Below are 21590 nucleotides of genomic sequence, written 5' to 3'. Positions count from 1 at the left end.
GCAGTGCTAACTCCTTTATGGTACCATTTTTCATGTTCTGATATTCATCTGTCATCACTTTTTGTAACATGGGTGCACAGTCGGAGTATTTTCCTCTGTTTTTTTCTTTAAGAAGCCCATACTCATCAGAATTTCAGTCCATGCAGAAGATTCACCGACAGTCTTGAGGAGATCAAGAGTATAAAACTTTGTGGAAAAGTGGAAGAGGTTCCAGGAAATCAAACTAAGATTAGCCCAAAGTACAATCATCAAGTACTTCTGTTTATTGATCCATTTCAGTTCCACCCTATTATTTATTAGTGAGCAAGACTCCAAGGTTTTCTTTTAAATTAGTTTCAGTTCTCCATAATTCAGAGTTTCTGAGGAATATATAATTAACCTGTAGTGAATAATAGGTCAGAAACAAGTTATATATTCATGTTTGGAAAGCAAGTGAAACTAGTTGTAATCCTCAGTTGCAAAGTTGGGATCCCGAGTTCCTTGGGGTTTTGGTGCATTTCCACCAGTGATTTCATGGCTTTGGGGCCCATGTACATGAAAACTGCAGACATTGTCTTATCTTTTTTGTAATTCCTCAAGTTGTGCACATTATCCCCTGGCTAATCCTTACGTATCTGTGATCCTTGCATGGATAAATCTTCAAGAAGCCAAGCCTCACATTTGAGCTGTCAGAATGTGCACTGATATTCTTTGTAATGTCACTTTCAGCAGCACACTTTGTTGTGACCACTGCTGTGAAATATTTTTAAAATTGCAGAATAAAGATTGCAATGCTTGGAGGGGTTTTTCCCTTTAAAAAAAGAAGAAGGAATATTCTCTAATGCATTTTCAAATGGTGCTATTTTTTAACCATCAATTGTATTGGAAAGAATTGCAATTTCAATTTGAAAAGGAAAATTGTAGAAATATTTGCACCAAAATTATTGGATTCTTATTACAAATTTAATAACTTTCTGCTGAAAAAATTTACAAAGGCAACAAGCTGTATCATATAAAAAAGTTTTCATTGATTAGGAATGGCTCAGTACTGAGAACACTGAAACTTTATATATCTTTTCAGACCTGTTTGAGGTCTGTAAACCTCAGTCTGCTGTTGTAGAGGAATATTTTCTAAAATCTTGTCCTAATCTGGCGTAAGACCAGATCTCCAAAAATAATAATAAATAATAAAAAATTTGTTCTTTACCTATTTTTCATATTTACATAGCCTTAACTTTAAGGGGAAATATTTGATTCATAGTAGTATTTTTAGTATTTTTTCCAATACATTTTAATATTTTGTAAATAAAAAGGGAGTGTATTGCTAACAATTTCTCAGCTACTGAGGAAATGGGAGGCATGACCTTGCAGCCCTGCACTCACATGCACATCACTTTGTACTGGGTTTGCTTGGCCTGCTTTTGGTAGCAGGGGGGGCACAGGGGTGGCTTCTGTGAGAAGCTGCTGGAAGCTTCCACCACGTGCCCCAGAGCCAGTCCCTGGCAGCTCCAAAGACGGGCCTGCCACTGGCCAAGGCTGGGACAGTCAAGAATGGTGGCGATGCCTGTGTGATAACAAATTTAGGAAAAAAGAAAAAACCTTGTTGCACAGAGAAGAGTGGGGTGAGAATATGTGAGAAGAACTGCTCTGCTGACACCAAGGTCAATGGAGAAGGAGGGGGAGGAGGTGCTCCAGACACTCGAGCCAAGATTCCTCTACAGCCAGACCATGGTGAGGCAGCCGTGTCCCTGCAGCCCACTGGGATCCACTGGGATGTGGGGATCCATTGGGATGCAGAAATCCACCTGCAGCCCATGGAGAAGCCCCTCAGCAGTGCGGGTGGATGCTTGAGAGGAGGCTGTGAGCCCATGGGAGGGCTGTGAAGGGAGGGGTCCTGTTCCCATGCTGAGGCAGCCTGTCCTTGGAGGACTGCAGCCTGTGTTAGAGGGACCCACACTGCAGCACTCCGAGGGGCACTGTTGCCCATGGGAGGGACCCATGCTACAGCAGTTCTGGGGGCACTGTGTGTCCGTGGGAGGGACTCACGTTGCAGCAGTTTTGGCAGGAGTGCTGCTCGTGGGATGGAGCCACACTGGAGAAGTTCCCAGAGAACTGTCTCCCATGGGAGGGATGCCATGGTGAGGCAGGGGAAGGACTCCTCTCCCTGAGCAGTGGGAGAAGCCTCGAGTGATGAACTGACCACAGCCCCCATGCCCCATCTCCCTGCACCGCTGGGGTAGGAGCAAGGGGTGGCAGGAAGGCATTCCTAAGGACTTACTTTACTTCTCATTGCCCGGCTCTTTGTTAGTAATAAACAAGGTAATTTAACTTATATCCCCCAGTAGAGCCTGTTTTCCCCATAATGGTATTCAGTGAACGATTTCTCCCAGTCTGTATTTCAACCCATGAGCCTTTCGTTAAATTTTCTCTCTCCTGTGCAGCTGCAGAGGGGAGTGAGAGAGCAGCTTTGGTGGGTGCCTGGCATCCAGCCAGCATCAACCCACTACACACTTCCTCAAATATAAACCAGAGTTAGTAAAAAACATTTTCCTCTAACCACTGCCAATTCAATGAAACCAAAGGTTTTCTTGGGAAATGCATAGTTTTCTGACCAATTTTCAGTGGCAATTGTTCAAGTCTCATTACAACCAAATTAAAAGTATTCTCTTGATCTCATCATTCTGATTATATTAAAATAAAATGTTAATATTGAAATTAAATGTTTTCAAAAGATTAAGCAAAATGTTATTGAATGCTTTATTTTGCAAAGAAATCCTATTTTAAAACTATTATCCTCAATTGGAATTAAATAAGGTAGTAAAATCTACATTTTCCTGCTATTAAAAACTTTGTTCTTCAGCTGTCTCTTCTACTTAAGGTAAACAGCCATGGTCTTTGGGGAAACTTGTCTTTTCTAGCTCCACACCAGTAGTTTAGGTCATGAAACATTTGGGATGATATGTCCAGTGAATTAATTCTGATTGTATCTCTACCATTTGAGAAATAACTACAAAAAATACTGTGAAGGCTCCACCTTTAGAAGGACACACCACTGCCATTTCAGAGACTTCTTCGGAGCAGTAAATATGCAGTGTTTATGAAATGTGGGAGGTGGTGGAATATGCGTCAGATTCCCCAGTTATATATGATGGAAGTAATCCAGACTTTCCCTTTTGGCATCTTGTGCTATAACTTCTCCTTGATTTTCATTTTTTATTCTAGTGCCAACAATATGCCTAAGCAAGTAGAAGTCCGGATGCATGAAAGTCATTTAAATCCAGTGGAGCACAGATCCAGGAACATATGTGTGCAGTTCTGCCAGTCCCTCCACAGGAATCTGCTCCTGACTCTTACTGTGTTTGGTAAGATACATCTACTGCTCTGGACACTCTGTGTGTATCTGCATTTGCTCCTGTGGCATCACTGCCCCTGTCTGTGGTCTTCAGCTGTTCCAGCTGAGCAGCCAGAGAGCGAATAGGATGCCTTTGGGCACTGCTTGTGTAGTTCAGGTGAGCAGGGTATTCCTGACACAGCACAGAGCATATCCACCCCACTGAGGTATCTGGTTTGGAAAGGAGTGTGATTTAAACTCCAAGGCCAGTCAGGTCAGTGCCATCCAGTAGAACTGAATGCACTATACTTTTTTTCTCTCAGTGATTTGGGGGAAAAAAAAAAGGACAAAAACTCTTCAAAATTTTCTTTTATCTCTCAGTTTACACTTCACTGGTTTTAAGGTTTATATTTCCTCCCTGTAGCTGTAAGCCAGTGCTCCATGATCTCATCCCGAGTATGGCCTCTGGCTTTAGCAGCTTCCAAATACAGAACAGTTTGACATTTTATTGTGGTTCACTGGCTCTTTGCCTGTTTCTTTTTCACTGAAAGCCCAACAGCCATATGCAGCAAATTTGTAGACATATTCTTGTTATTGTTTGAAAAACCAACTGCAACTGGTCCTGAGCTGCAAATTTCATCTCCATATTTTCAGCCTGCAAAACCCCATATTGCTGAAGTGCTTGCCTTCAATCACCTTTCAAAGGTGTACCTGATGCTGTCCCAGAAAAAAGTTTTAAATACACATGTATTTTTCACTGTTTCAAAGAGATACTTCGTAGTTGCTGTAAAGCACAACACAAGCTTTGCTATCAGATTTTATTACACTTGGGCTTGGCATCAGGAAAAAAAAGCATCCTGGATGTAGGCGTAAAATACCTGTTCACAAAGATCATCTTATGAAAGTAGACATGGCATTTTTCCCTCTCATCTGTGCTTTAATAGCCTCAATCCTTAGTAGGAGGTTTACATTTTATCACTTTATCCACATAAATGATGAGGGGTTTGTTTGTGACTTGAGAACATCAGCACAAGGAGAAAGATGCAGAGCATCAAAAAAAGGAGTAAGATGTGAGCCCTAAGAATCAAGTTTTTTCAAGGATATATGCAGTATTCCACATCAGGCAGTGCTTCTAATGCCCACCTGCTCCTTTTTTGTTCTTCCAGGTGTTATCCTGGGTGCAGTGTGTGGGGGTCTTCTTCGTCTAGCAACACCTATTGACCCTGACATCATCATGTTAATAGCCTTCCCGGGAGATATACTTATGAGGATGCTAAAGATGCTGATCCTCCCTTTAATCATTTCCAGTTTAATCACAGGTAAGAGCCATTAGCTTGAAATACTTTCCAATGCTTTTTACAGGTATCACCTGGTTTGCTTTTTGTGATTTAGGAAGAATAATGGTGTGATCCTATCAGCATTTTGCAGTTGTAGTGGGTGTTTCAGAGTAAATTTCTGAGTAACTTGGTTGGCTTTAGTATGTATATGCTCCATGAATTTATTTCCAAACACATGTGCACGTGCTACCATCAGAAAGTTCTTAATGTGGAATAAAATGGCATGACACTAGTGAGCCTAGCCTCAGTCCTGGTATCAGCCACACCATGGCCAGTTTGCAGAAGTCAAGGGCAAAAGATGGTAGAGATGTTCTCTATTTTTCAATGATTCCTCTGCAAATAGATGGAGTTTTAAATGCTTCTCTTCAAATTATTAGCAGTAGACACTGAACACATAATAACTAGAGGGAGAAACATCAGTAACCTGTCTTGTGGTGAGAATAGCACAGGGAAGAAAGTAGGCACCCATAGGTAGTCATTAAACTTTGAAAATTATGAAGGATTTTATTTTATAATTACTGAATTGGATATTGAGTGTCAATATATTTGCTTGTATCTTCAATGCCTGCAGGACTGTCTGGATTAGATGCTAAAGCAAGTGGCCGCCTGGGGACAAGAGCCATGGTCTACTACATGTCCACCACGATTATTGCTGCTGTGCTGGGTGTGATTCTGGTTTTAGCCATCCATCCAGGGAATCCAAAACTCAAGAAACAGCTTGGTCAAGGGAAGAAGAATGATGAAGTATCTAGTCTGGATGCCTTCTTGGATTTGATCCGGAACTTGTTCCCTGAAAATCTGGTTCAAGCCTGCTTTCAGCAGGTAAGTCCTTCTGCTACTTGGTAAGATTCTTTACATCTCGTCAGGGTTCTTTGTAGAGTTAATGTCATTGTTTAGGTTAATCAGAGAAATGATGATTTAAAGAGGGATACAGGTCTAAAATCTTGAGCAGGTAAATGAGAGAACATTATTTATAGCTGCTGTGGTTTATGTTGTAGTATATATTTAAATTCATGGGGTTTTTTAAGAAGTTTATTTTAATTTTGTTATTAAGTAAACTTTAATTTTCTCCACGCTTTTCATACAGTGTCTATGGTCATGAATTCTGGCTTGGTTTTTCATCCAGGTTGAATTTTAATTTGGCTGTTAATTAGAGAGATGGTTGTTCCACAATGCCTGTTTGGAACAGGGACAATCATCATTCCAACTTGTCACCAAAATCGTACCCCAGAACCCAACCTCTCATAACCTCTATTGCCGTGTTAGAGTCCAGATGAGGTGGGGACACTAGATCCAAAGGGCTGATCCACCTACAGGTGGCTCCATCTCACCAGCTTTGGAGCATGCTGGGAAGGAAGGATGCTTGCACATTGTAGGGAGATAATTTTGTCTAAAAGCTTTTCACCAGTGCTTAATCAAAACACCACAACTTTAAGGGGTAAAATGAGCTTAAGCATATTTCTTGTATGTAAGATACTTTTCCCTCCAACTGAATTGTTTGAAAGTAATGCAGACAGGGTTTTTTGGGCTGTTTTTTCTTAATGTAATAGGGTTTGCTGCCAAACCTGTTCTTAAGTGTTCCTGTGTGAAATAATGTGATAGTTGGTGCTGTGGTTAAAGCCAAAGAAAAATTTCAGAGAAGAGGGGCAAGGGAGAAAAGGCCATGGGAGAGGGGAAGAATGGAGGGTGGACTAAACTGCCAAAAGGGCTTGGATTGCTTCACTTCTTACATGGACTTCCATATAAAAACATATAATCCTTGGGGATTTAGAGAGAGAACATTCTCAATATTTCCAAATCATCACGGGAATGTCAGTCATGTGGTCAAACTGTTGGTGGCTAAACATCACATGTAATGTGAAATGTATTTTTGCAAAATTGAGTGAGGGAAAGCAGGGTGCTTATGGTTTTTTCTTCTTCTCCCTCATTTAAACTGTGGAAGAGAGGAAAATTCAATTCTCGTCAGTTGAAAGTGGTCAAATATCTTGACAAAGGGGCAAAAAGAGCAGAAAAAAGAATTAAGCTACCTGTGTCAGATAGGGTTTTTTAAAAACATTAGTATTATTTTTTCAGTGTGTGTAATACCAATGTTCAGCTTACTTCACTAGTTATGGATTACCAATTTCGCTGTTTATTTTTAAATTTAGTAAAAAAAATAAGAGCATTTTGGCTTTTTAGTGTTTGACTTTAGCAGATTCCAGACTAATTTCTAGTGAAAACTTCTGCCACAAAGCCACATGTCATTTGTGAAATGTGACTAGATGGAACTTTTGCTTCTATTAGCCTTTAATTCCTCTGTAAGGAGTTAGGCTTTACTTCTCTCTCTCTTTAGGAGGAAAATTAGCTGTTTTAATGGTATGTTGTACCAGCATGTATTTTCTCTCCTACATTTATTTATATGTTCTCCCTCCATAGACACTCAGAGTTTCCAGGTAGCCTTAGGAAGAAGAAATGTTTCCCAGTAATCCTGCAAAGAGTGGTTCTGAAGGATGCACACCAATGGTACTGAACAGTATAGGGGGAGGTTTTTGTGTGTTCCATTGCCACCAGGCAAAACACAATGAAGAGGTTCATGTGCAGCTTTGGAACTGCTCATTTGCAAACGGGACTGTGGGCTATCATGAGATTTCAGTCTCTCCTGAATTTTAGCGTGGTCCCCAAGAAAGTTTAAATTTGTAATGAAAATTGTGGTTGCAGCAGAAAAACCATGGGACTATCTGTAAGTATAATGATGACATTTAAATGGTTTTTCTAGACTCAGATGTGGTCAGAATCTAAGCTTTATGTCAGACTCAGCATTTTTAGAGACTGTGGTCTTGTGCAAAGGACTGTTGAGGATCTTTGATTTAAGTAACTGTAGTGGAATTTGTGAGTGTGAAGAGTCTAATATTTTAATTTCCATCACTCAGTTCTTACATTCCAAATACCTCACATTAAAAAGTACTATGATGACAACATCCCTCAGATAAAATTTAACTCTGAAAAAAAGGAGGCATGCAAAAATGTTAGGTGGTTTCAGGACAACTGAAGAGTTTCTCATGCAAAGCTATGTAGGTTTTCTGTCTATATTCCCCTCTCCAGATTTAGGCAGCAGGTTTTAGAAGGAGAGATGTAAGGTATTTTAAAACCGTAAGTCTATATGGATCAAATCTGGATCATCATCCACAGTACTACAATGTCCAGGTTAACAAGAAAGAGGTGCAAATGTTCTTTGAACAGCTAATGCACCATTTCTGTTATCTTGCTAAGTGTTTCTAGGAGCAAGGGGAGTAGGGAGCAGGTGGAAAAACATGGCAAGCCAGTCATAACTTCAAAACTATTTTGCCTGTCCCAGGACCATGAAGAGGTGGAAAAAGGGTCAAGGTGTGAAGTGGGAGGAAAACATCCCTTCTAAAAGCAGCAAATCACAGATGTCTCTTTTTCTACTCCCTCCTCCCTTTTTTCCTAGCTGTAACCTCAAGCTCACTTCTCCTCCTACCACTCCTTCCCAGCTTTTTCTTTACCCTGCTTTTCATGTGCCAGGAGGGGTCCAAATGCATTCAGAAGCTGATGCCTTTTTTTTTTTAGGTGGTCAGATTTGTATCTGGCAGCATTGGTAATTTTTCTGTTATCTGTGCCTCACAATATTTTAATTAGAGAACTCAGGGGACAGTGTATATTCCATTTTGAACTCTTGCAGTCAAGAGCTCAAAAGCTGCAAGAGAAGTGTTGGAAATGTCCTGAATTTTTGATTCAAGTTAACCATCAAACTGGGAAGAGCTGGATAGACCATCCTTAACGCAAGCCTTACGGCAGAGTTGCTGCCATGACTGATCTTGGAGGCGCTTGGCTTTTGGTGCTAAACAAAAGGGATCAGCCTGTAACACACAGTCTGGGAAACACCCTTTGTGAACTGCCTCGCCAAAGGGACTAACTATCTGGAAAATGTTTAACTGTAGCGATAAAAAAACATGCATTTGCCATACTTTACACACTAGAGTCGTGAGTTAGACCGCCAGTACTTTGTAGCACATAGACTTAGTTTTGGAATAAGAATTAAGAGGCTGTGGAATGCATGTCCAGTCCTTTAAAAATATAGTTTCCTGGATTTTCAAGTGAAGACTTTTTATTATTACTTCCTTATCTACCATATGGATGCATTCAGTGTATTTCCATCCTCATCCTCCCTTTTATTGCCTTCAGATCCAAACTGTCACCAAGAAAGTGCTGGTGCCACTACCTGTTGAAGAGCCACCTAATGTCACTGATTCTGCTATTGCTCTGGTGAATGAGACAGCACCACCTGAAGCCCAAATGGTCATTAAGAAGGGACTTGAATTTAAGGATGGCATGAATGTCCTGGGTAAGAAAATTTTCTGCCTGTCAAATACGTATGTCACAACTTTTTGCTGTGGCTAGGTAGTTAGTGTTGTCTGATTTGGTCTTCAGTGCATGTTTAGTCTCTCCAGATAATCACCAAATGTTACCACCTACTGCCTGTCCATTGGTCTCTGAGGTATCACAGAAATCAGCAAGTGAATTGGCAGCTTTGTGGTTATGAATTGGAGGAGTATAGTGGCAAAGCATGTGGGAGGTACCCAAAATATCCTTTCATCCTTGAAGAAGCTGACCTAGGCTAATACTAATGTATATTGGCAAAACAGTATGGGGGAGAGCTCCAAGAGCCAGTGCTTCACACACCCCTGATGGATCTGAGCTGAGCTGTTTCCAGTAGGTGTCTTGGGTGTGCTGAACTAATTTGACTTGAAGCAGAGCCTGAAGTGAGAGGTGGAGTGTGAACCACACCACCCAAGAAAAATCCCAGAAAGGGTTGACACATTTCTGAGTCACAGCTCCCTCCTCCTTTCATCTTGGCTGCTGACCTTTACCAGCTACAAATGCCATCATGCCATCTTGTCTGGACAAGCCAGCAAGTGGAGGTGGTAGGAAAACTTTTCCTATCTCCCACCCTGAAGCAACTGTTCAGTCTGGGATGGGGGCACATGAGAAACAAACAGCTTCCACAGTACTTCTATTTTCTCTTCTGTGTCTAGAGTCCCTGTTTTGTCAGCCCAGAGAGGAGTGCTCCTCCTTCAACTCCTTGCGTTCTGCATGTGGGTGAAGTTGGTCACAGATTAGTTCTCAGTTTGTAGCCTCACAGCTACGCTCCCAGATGCTCTGTGACAACATGTCCATGAGGCTGAGGCTGACACTTCTCTGTCTATAGATGTCCTCAAAGTGGGACAGTATGTTGGGGTACCTAATCCCCTGCTTTCTCTCTTGAGGTGTTAGTGAGTTGGCTGACTCCTTTGCTTAGATATAGGGGATATGCGAGCATCTGTAAGCTGGTCTTGTTTTTCCATGAAGCAGCCTGCTCTACAAGAGCCCTGTATCCTGCCTGCCCTCATGGCTTTCGTTCCATTCAGCCTCTGTGGGCAGAGGAGCCACTTCCAGAGCTGCAAGTTGGCATTTTGCACCGGGCATGAGGCAGCAGCTCGTTGCCAGTGCCAAAACCCTCACCTGTTTTTTTCTCTCCTAGACTTCTGCTTATGCATTAAAATGAAACAGTTGTTCTGGCGTGAGAGATGCATTACATTTAATGTTGGGCTTGTTTTGTGCAGGCTCTGTCATGGAAAAAACTAGAAGGCTGAATACAGTTTCTACAGAAAAGAAATACACAGTTTAGCTGGGGAATTTGCTGTGGTGTTTTTACCAATGACTCTCAAATGTTCTTGCGGTTTTTTTGGGTTGGTTTGGTGTGGGTTTGATTTTGAATGAAGAAATGAAAATGTTGTGGGAATTGCCGTCCAGTTTGGATAAGCTGTACAAGCCAGGCAAATTCCTGCAAATAGGAACCAATCTGACTCTCATGACTAACGTAACAGCTCATTTGGAATTAATGAACAAAACTACCTATTAACATTTTCTAATGCCGATTCTGAATTCCAGGAAGTAACTTGGTCTTTGAAAAGCTTTTCATCATTTCTCTATGCTCTGCAGCACACAAACATATGCTTCACTTCCCTATTCAACTGACTCAACAAAGATAGCTTGGTTCTAAAGAATGACTTTGTGTCCAGGAAATTGGATTTAAAAAAAGAAGAAAAAAATCTGGTTGCTAAACCTAGTGTGAGGATATGGGACAGCCTGTCTTTTCCCAGGGTGTTGGCAGCTCGTATTCCCTTATCTTGAATATTTTTGAGTCCAAATAAGTTTTTCCATGGGAATTTCTCAGATGAGTTTACACATTTTTTAAATACTGGACTCATATTATGACTGAAAAGTTAGCCTCAAAGAGTGGCTGAATATTCAAACCATCTCTCAGTATCAGTTGATAATCCAACTCTGGATACTATAAATTTCTGGATGTAAAAGGTTAGCATTGAAGAAACAGCTCCAAAGCAATCCATGACAGATGCACCAGTTGTTTTTTCACACTGATAGTCCAATATTCACACCTTAGCATTTACATTTAGGAACAAAACGTTACCCATATTGAATGCTATGATTTTGTATCCACTGATAGCCTTTAAGTGTGGTTAATCTGCATATTGGGAATTCTGCGGTTAAGTGTAACACCTGCCTTCTTCTCCCACCTCTACTTTCTGTACTTAACAGGAAAACTCCTGGGCTACAGAAGTTTTAGGCCTGCTCTTGCCTTTCCCTGCACTCCAGGACTGATTGGTCTGTCAAGGCACTTTTTTAAAGCCTGAGAAAATTCTTCTTGGTTTCTAGCAACTGTTCTAACAGCAGAGTGTGCAGCACTGTGTTACCTTTCCCATTTTCCAGGGCTCTTGAGCTTTCTAATGACTGAATGGCACTGAGAAGATTACTGTATATGTATTTTTTGATGATCAGATCAATACAGTAAAAAACAAAAAAAAAACCCTACAAAAGCATAATTGGGCTGTGAAATTGGAATTTAGTAAAACATTGAAGAATCAAAGATTTTCTTGATTTGATTGTGGTAGTTAAGCATAAGTATATATTAAAAAACCCCAAGATATGTGTGATACGCTATAGTTCTGAAATCCTGAGCAATGTGCTCTAGTATGGCCCTGCCTGAGCAGGAAGGTTGGACCAGATGACCCACTGTGGTCCCTTCCAAATGTACCTAACCTGTGATTCTATGCTTCTGTGAAATCTGAATTTGCAGGTAGCATCAAGACATTGACTAGGTGCAAAAACTTCCTAAAAGCCTTCTTTTTGTCTTGCAATTTTTCCCAATAGGTTTGATAGGATTCTTTATTGCTTTTGGCATTGCTATGGGAAAAATGGGAGATCAGGCCAAGATGATGGTGGATTTCTTCAACATCCTGAATGAGATTGTAATGAAGTTAGTAACCATGATCATGTGGTAAGTTTGTAGTTCTAACTTACAGAACAAAAATGTCATTTTTAAAAAGCCCTTATAAAACCTTAATATAGCGATGTCAGTTTGTTAGAACACAGTGTAATTAAATAGTTGACTTTCTAAGGCCTTGACAGGTATATTAGAACCACAGCAGCATTATTTCTATTTGGTGAGGATTATTTAGGACCCAGTTTGAAACATTTCTGAAGAGATTCTGTTCTTTGTGTGCTGAATGCATGTACCAGCAAAGGCCTTCAAATGCCACATTGACTGTGGAAGTTCATTATATAGGAGAACACCTAAGCAAGCAAGAATGGCCCACATAAGAACATCCCAATCTTCCTGGGAGGTTAGCATAATCCCAGGGTATTATCTAGAAGGTATAATTAAAAAAAAAAAAAAAAAAAAGACCGTAGACACACCTTATTCACAGTCTGCTTTGGTAAAAATACTTTATCATCAAATAAAATTCCTGTAGTTTTCAGTGATGTGTAATCCTTTCAGTCATAGTTTCTGTAGAATGTGTCTTACAACAACCTTGCTGCAATGGCGTCACTGGAAGATATCTGCCCAGTTTTTGACGTATACGCATTTGTAATAATGGGGCCTGACTTGCCTTTAAGGAAGTGACTTTACCCAATGAAGTCTGAGCCCTTGTTTACGCTTCTGAGAGGGGACTCTCTATTTTTTTTTTTAGTGTTTCTTCTGAGTGCTTCCCCAGAGCTATTTGTGTGTCAAGCATGGCCATCTCACATAAAGCCAGTTTTCCAGAACGTAAAAATGCATTGCTGTGTTCGGCATTGTACTGCTGTATTTCCCAGGTCACTGAGAGCAGAAATAGCCACTCCAGTGTAACGCATGTGTCATGGGTTGGCACTGGCCAGATGTTAATGCACCCATGAATATATGTTTTTTCTCTAACAACTCCTGTGGGATGTGATCAGGAACAGAGCAGAGCAGGCTTAAATCTTGAAAACAAAAAAAAACCTACCAAATCTTTATTAATTACATAAGAACAGGGACAGAAATACTCTTAAACACACACAGAGACAGAAATAAAAACTTCTTAGAACATTTCTTCTCCCAGTTTCTACCTCCCCACCCATCACTCTTCACAGACCAACCTTTGGGTTTTAGATCAAACAATCACCACTCAAAAACAAACTAATCTTCAATTCAGCAAGGGAGAGAGGAGTCTCTCTGGCACCACAGACTGTTCTCCAGAACACACAGGTCTACTCCTTATGTGTTCCCATGTCACCTGTGGCACTGCCCGGAGAAGTCTGCCAGGGTGACTCTCTCTTTTTCCTATGTCCAGCGCTCTCACCGCTGTCTCATAGGCCAAAACTACATACAGGGCTTTTTAAGGATGCTGCATGCCGAGCTCTCCCCTTTTTACCCAGGGGCCGGGGTTCCAGGAGCAGGTCTGCCCTGAGGGCAGAGGGCACCACCTCACCCTCCCCCTCTTTTCTCTGCTCGCTCCACTCTTCAAGTGCCAGTCACTGTAGCAAAAGCAGGGCAGCTGTATCCACCCAAAAATGCAGTTTATGTTCAAAAGAGACTTAAGTTCAGTCTATGGCTGACATTATGCAAGAGAAGTCCAGCTCAGAAGGCTACTCCTCTCATTCTTCCATCGGGTTCCTTCCAATCGTGCTTTATCATCTCGGTCCCAGGCCGCTTCCCTCTCTCCGAAACCACCAGTCATGAGAATCAATGTCTAAGAAAAGTTTCTTTCTGCTAAGCAAGGGTTAACAGCTTCTATCTCCCAGCAGGGTGCGGGCTCAGGCACTCCCAGGCTCCACAACTCCCACGTGGCTGGGCACCTTCTCCCGGAGTTTGGGGGGGGGGGAGGGTGAGCACACACAGAAGGCACTTCCACAGTTTTCCACCCCTCCATCCTGGACGGGGCAGCTCAGTTCCAGTCCTGTCCCCTCTCTTCTCCCACCCCCGGGGGCTCCGGCTTACCTGAGCCGACCACGTGTTTCCCCTCCCCCACCCAGCCTCGTGGCTGGGCAGGGGAAGGAGGCCGGAGACCTCTCTCTGCTGAAACCGGGATCTGAAAAGAGGCCGAACCCCCTTGGGGTCCTGCTTTTAACTCTTTGTGTCCTCAGAGGCGTGTCCAAACCTCCGAGTGACCAATCTAGGTGCCAGCAGAAAAGCTGATCACTGATTGGAATGCCCACATCCCCCTGGAAAAAAATTCACCTCCCTTGCAACCAGGACAGCATGTATCCTGGCTCATTGCTGCCTGGGATTCCCTGCTGTCCCTGGGAGTGATTTCTAGAGTTACAAGGCTGCCCTCTTCTCTAGAGCTCGATGAACAGAGTGTTTAGGAAAGGGAGCAGGGTACCTGAAGATGAGTCATCAGCACCATCAGTGTTTCAGAGGGACACTGTTAGGCAAGAGTGATGCAGACAGTAACAACAGTGTGGAAATGTGCAGAATAACAGAATGAGCTTGAAGCAATGACCTTGCATTCCTGTTATGCTTGTGCTTTTCTGTAGATGATCTTGTTGCATAAAACTGAAGCTGTTTTTATTCACAAAGCTTTCAATATTTACTCAACCTCCACTCGACAGAGAGATGATAACTCTACTCCCATAACCGTCCATGAGCTAGAATTTACTCTTACTTAGCACCATTTGGTAGACACAGGACATAATACCCTGCCTACAATATAAACATTCTCTAGTAGTCAGTGTTGCAACAGCAGGAAATCTTTCAAGTTTCAAGAAATTCACTCTAAATATTATTTTTATTGACATGCTTTTTATTTTTCTTCTCATGAAAAAAGGAAACTGATGTTGGGAATTCCTTTTGTTCATCTGTTTAGAATTTTGAAAGATTTGTTGAGGCCAGAAGCAAGGGGGTTTTAGTGTGTGTTTATAAAGAAAAATGCTGTTTCTTATGCAGAGTTACATTTTGTTTGGTTTATGATTTCTCAGCACAGACATCTATAACTCCCATGGCACCTACAGACTCTCAGGAACATGGCATTGCTACAGAAGCATAAAACAAAACAGACATCTGGCTCTGACACCATGTAACTCTCTATAAGAACTGTATTTTGTCAAGTTCATTGAAATGTGGCATTTTATGATAAATGGTATAACAGCTGGCCTTGCATTTGAAGTGATTGAAGGCTTTCCAAGCCTTGGGCACATTGCCTGAGAAACCATGAGATATTCTAACAAAAACCAGGAAGCACTTTTATTCTGAAAGCCTGTGTATTGTTTAATGATTGAGGAGACAAATACCCTACTGTAAGTAACAAAAGCACATAATTCATGAAGAATCCATAAATTAAAAAGCATTTGTCTGAATTATTGGAAGAACAGAGTGGAAACATTTTCAGCCTTCAAGATATAACCAGTTCATTTCAACAAATAGTTTAACTACAGTAAATGATGCAACCCCCTGAAACCAGATAAACAGTGGACTGTAGAGGTTACGTTTTAAAAACAAATCTACACCATTCTTTATAATGATCCAAGCCTCTGTAACATTATCATATTCTTGTACAATGTTATTTCAGGATTGAAAACTATTCAGGAAAGGCATAGTCCATTTGATAGGATGGGAAATGAAGTAGATGGAGAATTTGCTAGAGATGGCCATTATTTTTAGAAAAGATGTGAAAATTATCTCTTGAATTTCCACCAATTCTTGATGTGCACCTCAGTGTTGAGCCTGAAAGCTCTTCTCCAGTCTGTATTTTGTTCAGCACAGTTTTTATGATTGCACTGCCAAGACGAGTTCTGTCTATGCTTGTTTTCTTTCTCCAGGTATTCCCCCTTGGGTATTGCGTGCCTCATCTGTGGGAAAATCATTGCAATCAAGGACTTAGAAGTAGTTGCAAGACAACTTGGCATGTACATGGTCACTGTGATTGTGGGTCTTGTCATCCATGGAGGGATCTTCCTGCCTCTTCTCTACTTTGTGATAACAAGAAAAAGTCCATTTTCATTCCTTGCTGGGATTTTCCAGGCATGGATCACAGCATTAGGCACAGCTTCCAGGTACACCTGAGAAATACCAGTGTGCTTTATTTTGTAGCAGATTATTACCTGCTCTTTAGACATCGTGCATCTGCTGTTCTAACATTCACTGCAAAATCATTTTATGCCATTGACTGAAAATTATTTTTAATACAGCCATGTTTAAATAAATCAAAATACCACTTGCATTCAGGATTCTCTAGAGAGGCTGTATAGCCACCTGCAGACATCTGGGAGTCCTACTTTTTGTTTTCTTTTCTGCCATTTGCCTAATCACTTGTGCAAATTGTGTTAACTCTGGGCTTGTTTCCTCAACCAGGAAAAAGTTATAATTCTATTTATTTTGAGATCATGTTAAGTCTCATTGCATTCAAGAAAGAAAAAACAAACATTGCTAGGTTTCACAAAAGAAAGGAAAAAACCTCTCAGTATGTATTTTAATCAATTTTGCCAAAATAATTTGACTTCAGTGAAAAGCTGAGCATTTTAGACTTGTTAATGCACAGAACAGACTCAGAGAAGTCTGTAAGTAATGCAGGTCTCAGTAATAAATTTTTTAAAAAATCAAAAATAGGTATTTTGCATTGGGGCAGTCAGTAGATCTTGAGATGAAAATGTTTTTCGGTTAAATACGCTATTTTAAAGTGTTTTCCTTCAATAAATGTTTTATTTCAGAAGAAAATTCTATCTTCCTTTTTAATTAAAAAGGTGAAAGCAAAAAACCCTAATTCAAAATGGACCACCAGAAAACTGAGCATTCTTGATTTGAAGAATGCCTTGAAAGAACTGTAATTCAGCTGTCTCTTTGGGTCAACCCAAACTGCTCTGCTGAACAGCTTCTCCCTTTCTGAAGGACAGGGGCTCTGGGGGGCCTCACTGATGTGCATAAACATCTGACGGGACTGCCGAGAAGATGAAGTGATGCCCATTTTCAGTGGTGCCCAGTGACTGGGAGAGAGGGAGTGGGCACAAACCAAAGCACAGGAAGTACCATCTGAACACAAGAAAACTCTTTTTGCTGTGGTTCACTGTGACAGTGCATGAATGCTGGCACAGGTTGCCCAGAGGAGTTGTGGAGTCTCCATCCCTGGAGATCCACTAAGCCTGTCTGGCCACAGTCCTGGGAAATGTGGCAAACCTGCCCTAGCTGCTCATGCCTTGAGCAAGGTGACCTGCAGAAATACACTTCAACCTCAGTAATTCTGTGGCTCTGTGATAAACAATGTTGGATTATAGGAGATCTGGTCTGGCCAAGAGTTTTTGTAAATGACAATTTACCTAAGGCTTTTGTTCATTGAAGTGTTTGAGTTTCCACTTCAGCATTATTTTTTGGATGGCAGTGTTAATTTTGAGTAAGTGAATGTAATGACCTGAAATATTCCCATAAAAGCGAGGCACTGTGTGTCTGTGCAAAGAGCTGTTCTCTTCCAGCCATCTTTTGCATCTTTTCCTATCCTCCTCCTGTGTTTCACATCCTTTCTTCCTGTCCTCCAGTGTTGTGGAACAACATGGCTTATATTTTTTTGCCTGGCTTTTTCAGTCCTTAACGCCATACCAATTTCTCCATTTAGAGTGAATTCACAATCAAAGAAATTTAAAATTTGTCCCTACATTCAGAGGTCTGTGTAGCAGTGTTACGGTCTGGTTCTTAAAATTGTTAGAAATGCTTCTGCCCGAATTAAGGGGCAAACAAGACCATATGCCAAAGTCAATAGTATGGATTTTATTCAATAGTAAATATGAGAGAGAGAGAGAGAAGGGAAAGAAGAGAGACAAATAGAAAAGAGATGGAGAGAAGAAACAGGGGAGACAGAAACAGAGTGACAGATTAAAGAAAATATAATCACTCTGGATCCCAAGCTCTCATCTTACATCAAGTCATGTTCATGTCTTGGCCTCAGTCCCACTTCCAGCGAAATGTAGGCCTAATTTTAAAATTGTCTAAAAAAGGCTTAAATCACAGCAGAAAGTAGAAGTAGAAAATGTAAACAATGGTATTAGAAGTTCTGATTTTTGCTTGGTGTATGTGGTATATTGATTTTAATTGTGTCTTCTTTATGTTTTTTGCTTTCTCTCCCTAGTGCTGGAACATTACCCGTCACGTTCCGGTGTCTTGAAGAAAATCTTGGCATTGATAAGCGTGTAACAAGGTTTGTTCTTCCTGTTGGAGCAACTATTAACATGGATGGAACTGCCCTTTATGAAGCCGTGGCTGCCATCTTCATAGCACAGATGAATGGAATTGACCTGGATGGAGGCCAGATAGTTACTGTGAGGTCAGTTCCAAAGAGTCCTTTGTTTCTACAGACTGTAAAATGGGAATGCGTTGGGTTGGGTGTCTTCTCAGTAGCTGAGTCGTCTCAGTTGGATTCAGTATGACATCCATGGGTTTCTAATAATGATATATAAACTAATGTTTTACAAATAGGTCCTGATTCTCTGGTGATGTGTTTTTTATCATTTGCAGTCTCAGTGCATGCTGGAGGTGTTTTATACTTCCGCAGTTGACAATTGTCATGGTCTAACCCAGGCAGGCACCAAACCCCACACAGCCACTCGCTCACTCCCTCACCAGCGGGATCAGGGAGACAATCACAAGGGTAAAAGAAAACTCATGGGCTGAGATAGCAATGGTTCAATAGGGAAAGCAGATGCAGTGCACACAAGCAAAGCAAACCAAGGAGTTAATTCACTGCCTCCCATGGGCGGGCAGGTGCTCAGCCATCCCCAGGAGAGCAGGGCCCCGCCACACATGACAATCACTTGGGAAGACAAAGGACATTGCTCAAAACTTCCTTTTTCTCCTTCTTCCTCCCACTTTATGCACTGATTACTTATCATGTGGTGTGGAATATCCCTTTGGTCACTTGGGGTCACCTGTCCCGGCTGTGTCTCCTCCCCCCCTCCCATGCACCCCCAGCCTCCTCCCCAGCAGGGCAGTACCAAAAGCAGAAAAGGCCTTGGCCCTGCGTGAGCCCTGCTCAGCAATGACAAAACCATCTCTGTATAACCAACCCTGTGTTCAGCACAAATCCAAAACACAGCCCCATACCAGCCACTGTGAAGGAAATTAACTCTACCCCAACCAAAACCAGCACACAAAACAATATCAATTGTAATATAAAGCATTATCTGTCTAATGAAATGCCTTTTTTGTTTTGTTTTGGTTTTTTTGGGTTTTTTGGGGGGTTTTTTTTGGTGTTTTTTTGTTTAGGGGTATGCTACAACTCTTATGGGCCATTAGCTTTCTAGAATATATCTGTTTGTGTACAGACATATTCTCTATACAGAAGAAAATATATTTGTATATATTTGCATACATTTGTATACAGAAGAAAAAAGTATATCCGAAAATCTTTCTATGTGTTTATATTTGCCTGTACTTTTTCAATGACTTTGGTGAACAGGAAAAAAATGAACTGAGAATAGCCCATCCTGAGGGTGAGATTGTCTGTGGCATGGTCTGGGTAGTCCCAGACCTTTTATCTCTAACCCAGCAAATATTAACTGTAGTCTTTTCATAACAAATTGTCTTACCCAGAAGAAAGCTGGGCATCTGTAAGGACAAAAGAAGGTACCCATTAAAAAAGAAAAAGAGTGATTGAAGACTGTTTACTGCAAGGGAGTTTAAACTTTTTGAAGACAGCAGGTCTAACAATTTGAAAAGTTAAAATGGAAACCCCAAATGAAGGTGTCTTGGTTTGGAAAGACAGGTGTCTGTCATGGAGAACTGGAGTTTCCCTTGGAATGGAGAATGTAAAACCCCCTCCCTCCAAATTATTACAATTTTGCAATTAGGAGCTTTCAGGCAAAAATTATGGGAATAGGAGTAACAGTTCTTTACTAGGAATATTTAAAAATGCAAATGCAGTAATACAAAAAAAAACCCACCAACCCCACAAAAAAACCAACCAAACAAAAAAAACCCAAAAGTCCTAGAAAACCCTGATGAAGTCAGGCATACAACCTTACACCCTGTCGGCCAGGGTGTTGGCAGCAGTCCAAATAAGTCCTCCTGGAGGGACAGATGTGGTTCTGTTGGAGATGATCACAGATGTGGTTCTGTTGGAGCACAGATGATCCTGTAGTGGCAGTGAGATGAGTCCAGTCTTCCTCTGAGAATCCAGTGGAAAAGTAGATGCTTGGTGTTCACCAGCTCAGTTTTTATCTAGGTAGGAACAGTTGGCTCCCCACCACTGGGTGGAGCGTCTCACAATGGGATGGTGTAATGTGTCATGTCACTGGTGAGCCTTAATGGTCCATTAACAGAAGATATTCCCCTTGGAGCGTGGACAGTGATGGAAGAGATAAGAAACACTGCCCCACCTGGTTTTGACAGCTGGCCTATTATCAGAAGGCGTCCACCCCCCTCCTCCCTGGAGTTACAAGAGATAAAGAAAAAAAAAACCAAACATCTCACCAACTGGTTTCAACAGATGAAATAGAATACACTATTTTTTTGGTTACATAACCCAAGACAGAAGTCTACCAAGTTTGTCTTCTTCCTGTCACTTTCACCCACACAGTTTTCTTTTATTAAACCTTTTTAACACTAAAGAAACTCCTGAAAAGGGATGTCTAATTCTATGTTTCTTACCCAGCTATACTTGTTCCTCATTTTCCATTTGTTTACTTCCTGCCCTGACTCCTGAAATAGTAAAGCCAAGTTTGTAAAAGGTTTTCAGGGCTGCTTCTAATGAAGGCAGATGCTAGACCTGCATGATCTATATATTTTCCTAAAACTGAAAACAGTCATTTTAGAGATGCCACATATTAAACTAAATTAAGAACAGGGAAATTCAAATCAGGAATCTACTGTTGTCTAGGAAATTTGATAGGCTTTAACCTCAGTTTCTCATCTTCTCTTCCTCTGAGAGATTGACCCATTGCCTGTTCCTGATCTCACCATTTCAAGGCTGGTGACATATCCAGCTTTGTGACTGACATTTACAAAGCAAGAAGCAACTTTTGTCGATTTGTAAAACCACTGGTTTTCCTCTTCATGCATTTTTGCAACAGCAATATGACAAGAACTATCTCTTGAGATGACAATACAAATAAAGGAAAGTTTATTAGGTTTTGTCTGGTATATGCACTTTGTGATACTGAAAATAGTCAAATGACTCAGACATAGCTTCATAAAGTCTTAATTAGCCTTTTACCAGCCTTAGTTACTTCACACTGGTCATTTAATTCCTCTGATTTTCTGTGTTCTTTGGGAAAGGGTGATCTTAGTAGCTAAGACAGGTTCTGTTTAGTTCTGAACATTCCCCTCCGGGTCTGAAAGCGCTGCTGTGGGAAGGTGGGCAGGAGCATTTCCTCACAGAACTTGGAAGGAATCCCTTACCAGTTTAGGCTGGAAGTGCCTGAGGATCTGGCATCACGTGCAAAGCCTGACAGCAGAGCAGAGCATCCTGCCTGCACACCTGCTGGACCTATCTGGGTGTTTAGTAAGCCAGGCTGCACTCTAACCCAGATACCTGACAAACACACTGCAGCCTGGGTCAGACCCAGCCAGCCAGCACCTGGCAGCTCTAAATCAGGCTAACAGCCTCACGGATGAGTTCTGGGATAATGGACAAGTCTTGCCTGTAGAGTCTGTTCTCCCCTAC

At 41.3% G+C, this 21590-nt stretch overlaps 1 protein-coding gene across 4 annotated transcripts in view; it reads left to right on the top strand.

Annotated features, from left to right (window-relative positions):
• The window catches only part of SLC1A2 (solute carrier family 1 member 2), a 91752-nt gene that overhangs the window by 50623 nt on the left and 19539 nt on the right, over positions 1 to 21590 (top strand). For all 4 annotated transcript variants that reach the window (XM_063398316.1, XM_063398315.1, XM_063398317.1 and 1 more), the window contains exons 2-8: positions 3202 to 3341; positions 4477 to 4629; positions 5219 to 5469; positions 8830 to 8989; positions 11857 to 11983; positions 15766 to 15999; positions 18060 to 18254. In XM_063398316.1, coding sequence (XP_063254386.1) covers positions 3212 to 3341; positions 4477 to 4629; positions 5219 to 5469; positions 8830 to 8989; positions 11857 to 11983; positions 15766 to 15999; positions 18060 to 18254 — 1250 coding nt within the window. In that variant the 5' untranslated portion in view covers positions 3202 to 3211. The remainder of the gene's footprint in view (positions 1 to 3201; positions 3342 to 4476; positions 4630 to 5218; positions 5470 to 8829; positions 8990 to 11856; positions 11984 to 15765; positions 16000 to 18059; positions 18255 to 21590) is intronic.

This window comes from Prinia subflava, chromosome 5, assembly GCF_021018805.1.
Source record: "Prinia subflava isolate CZ2003 ecotype Zambia chromosome 5, Cam_Psub_1.2, whole genome shotgun sequence".
Taxonomy (NCBI): domain Eukaryota; kingdom Metazoa; phylum Chordata; class Aves; order Passeriformes; family Cisticolidae; genus Prinia; species Prinia subflava.
This window is presented reverse-complemented; position numbering and strand designations above follow the sequence as displayed.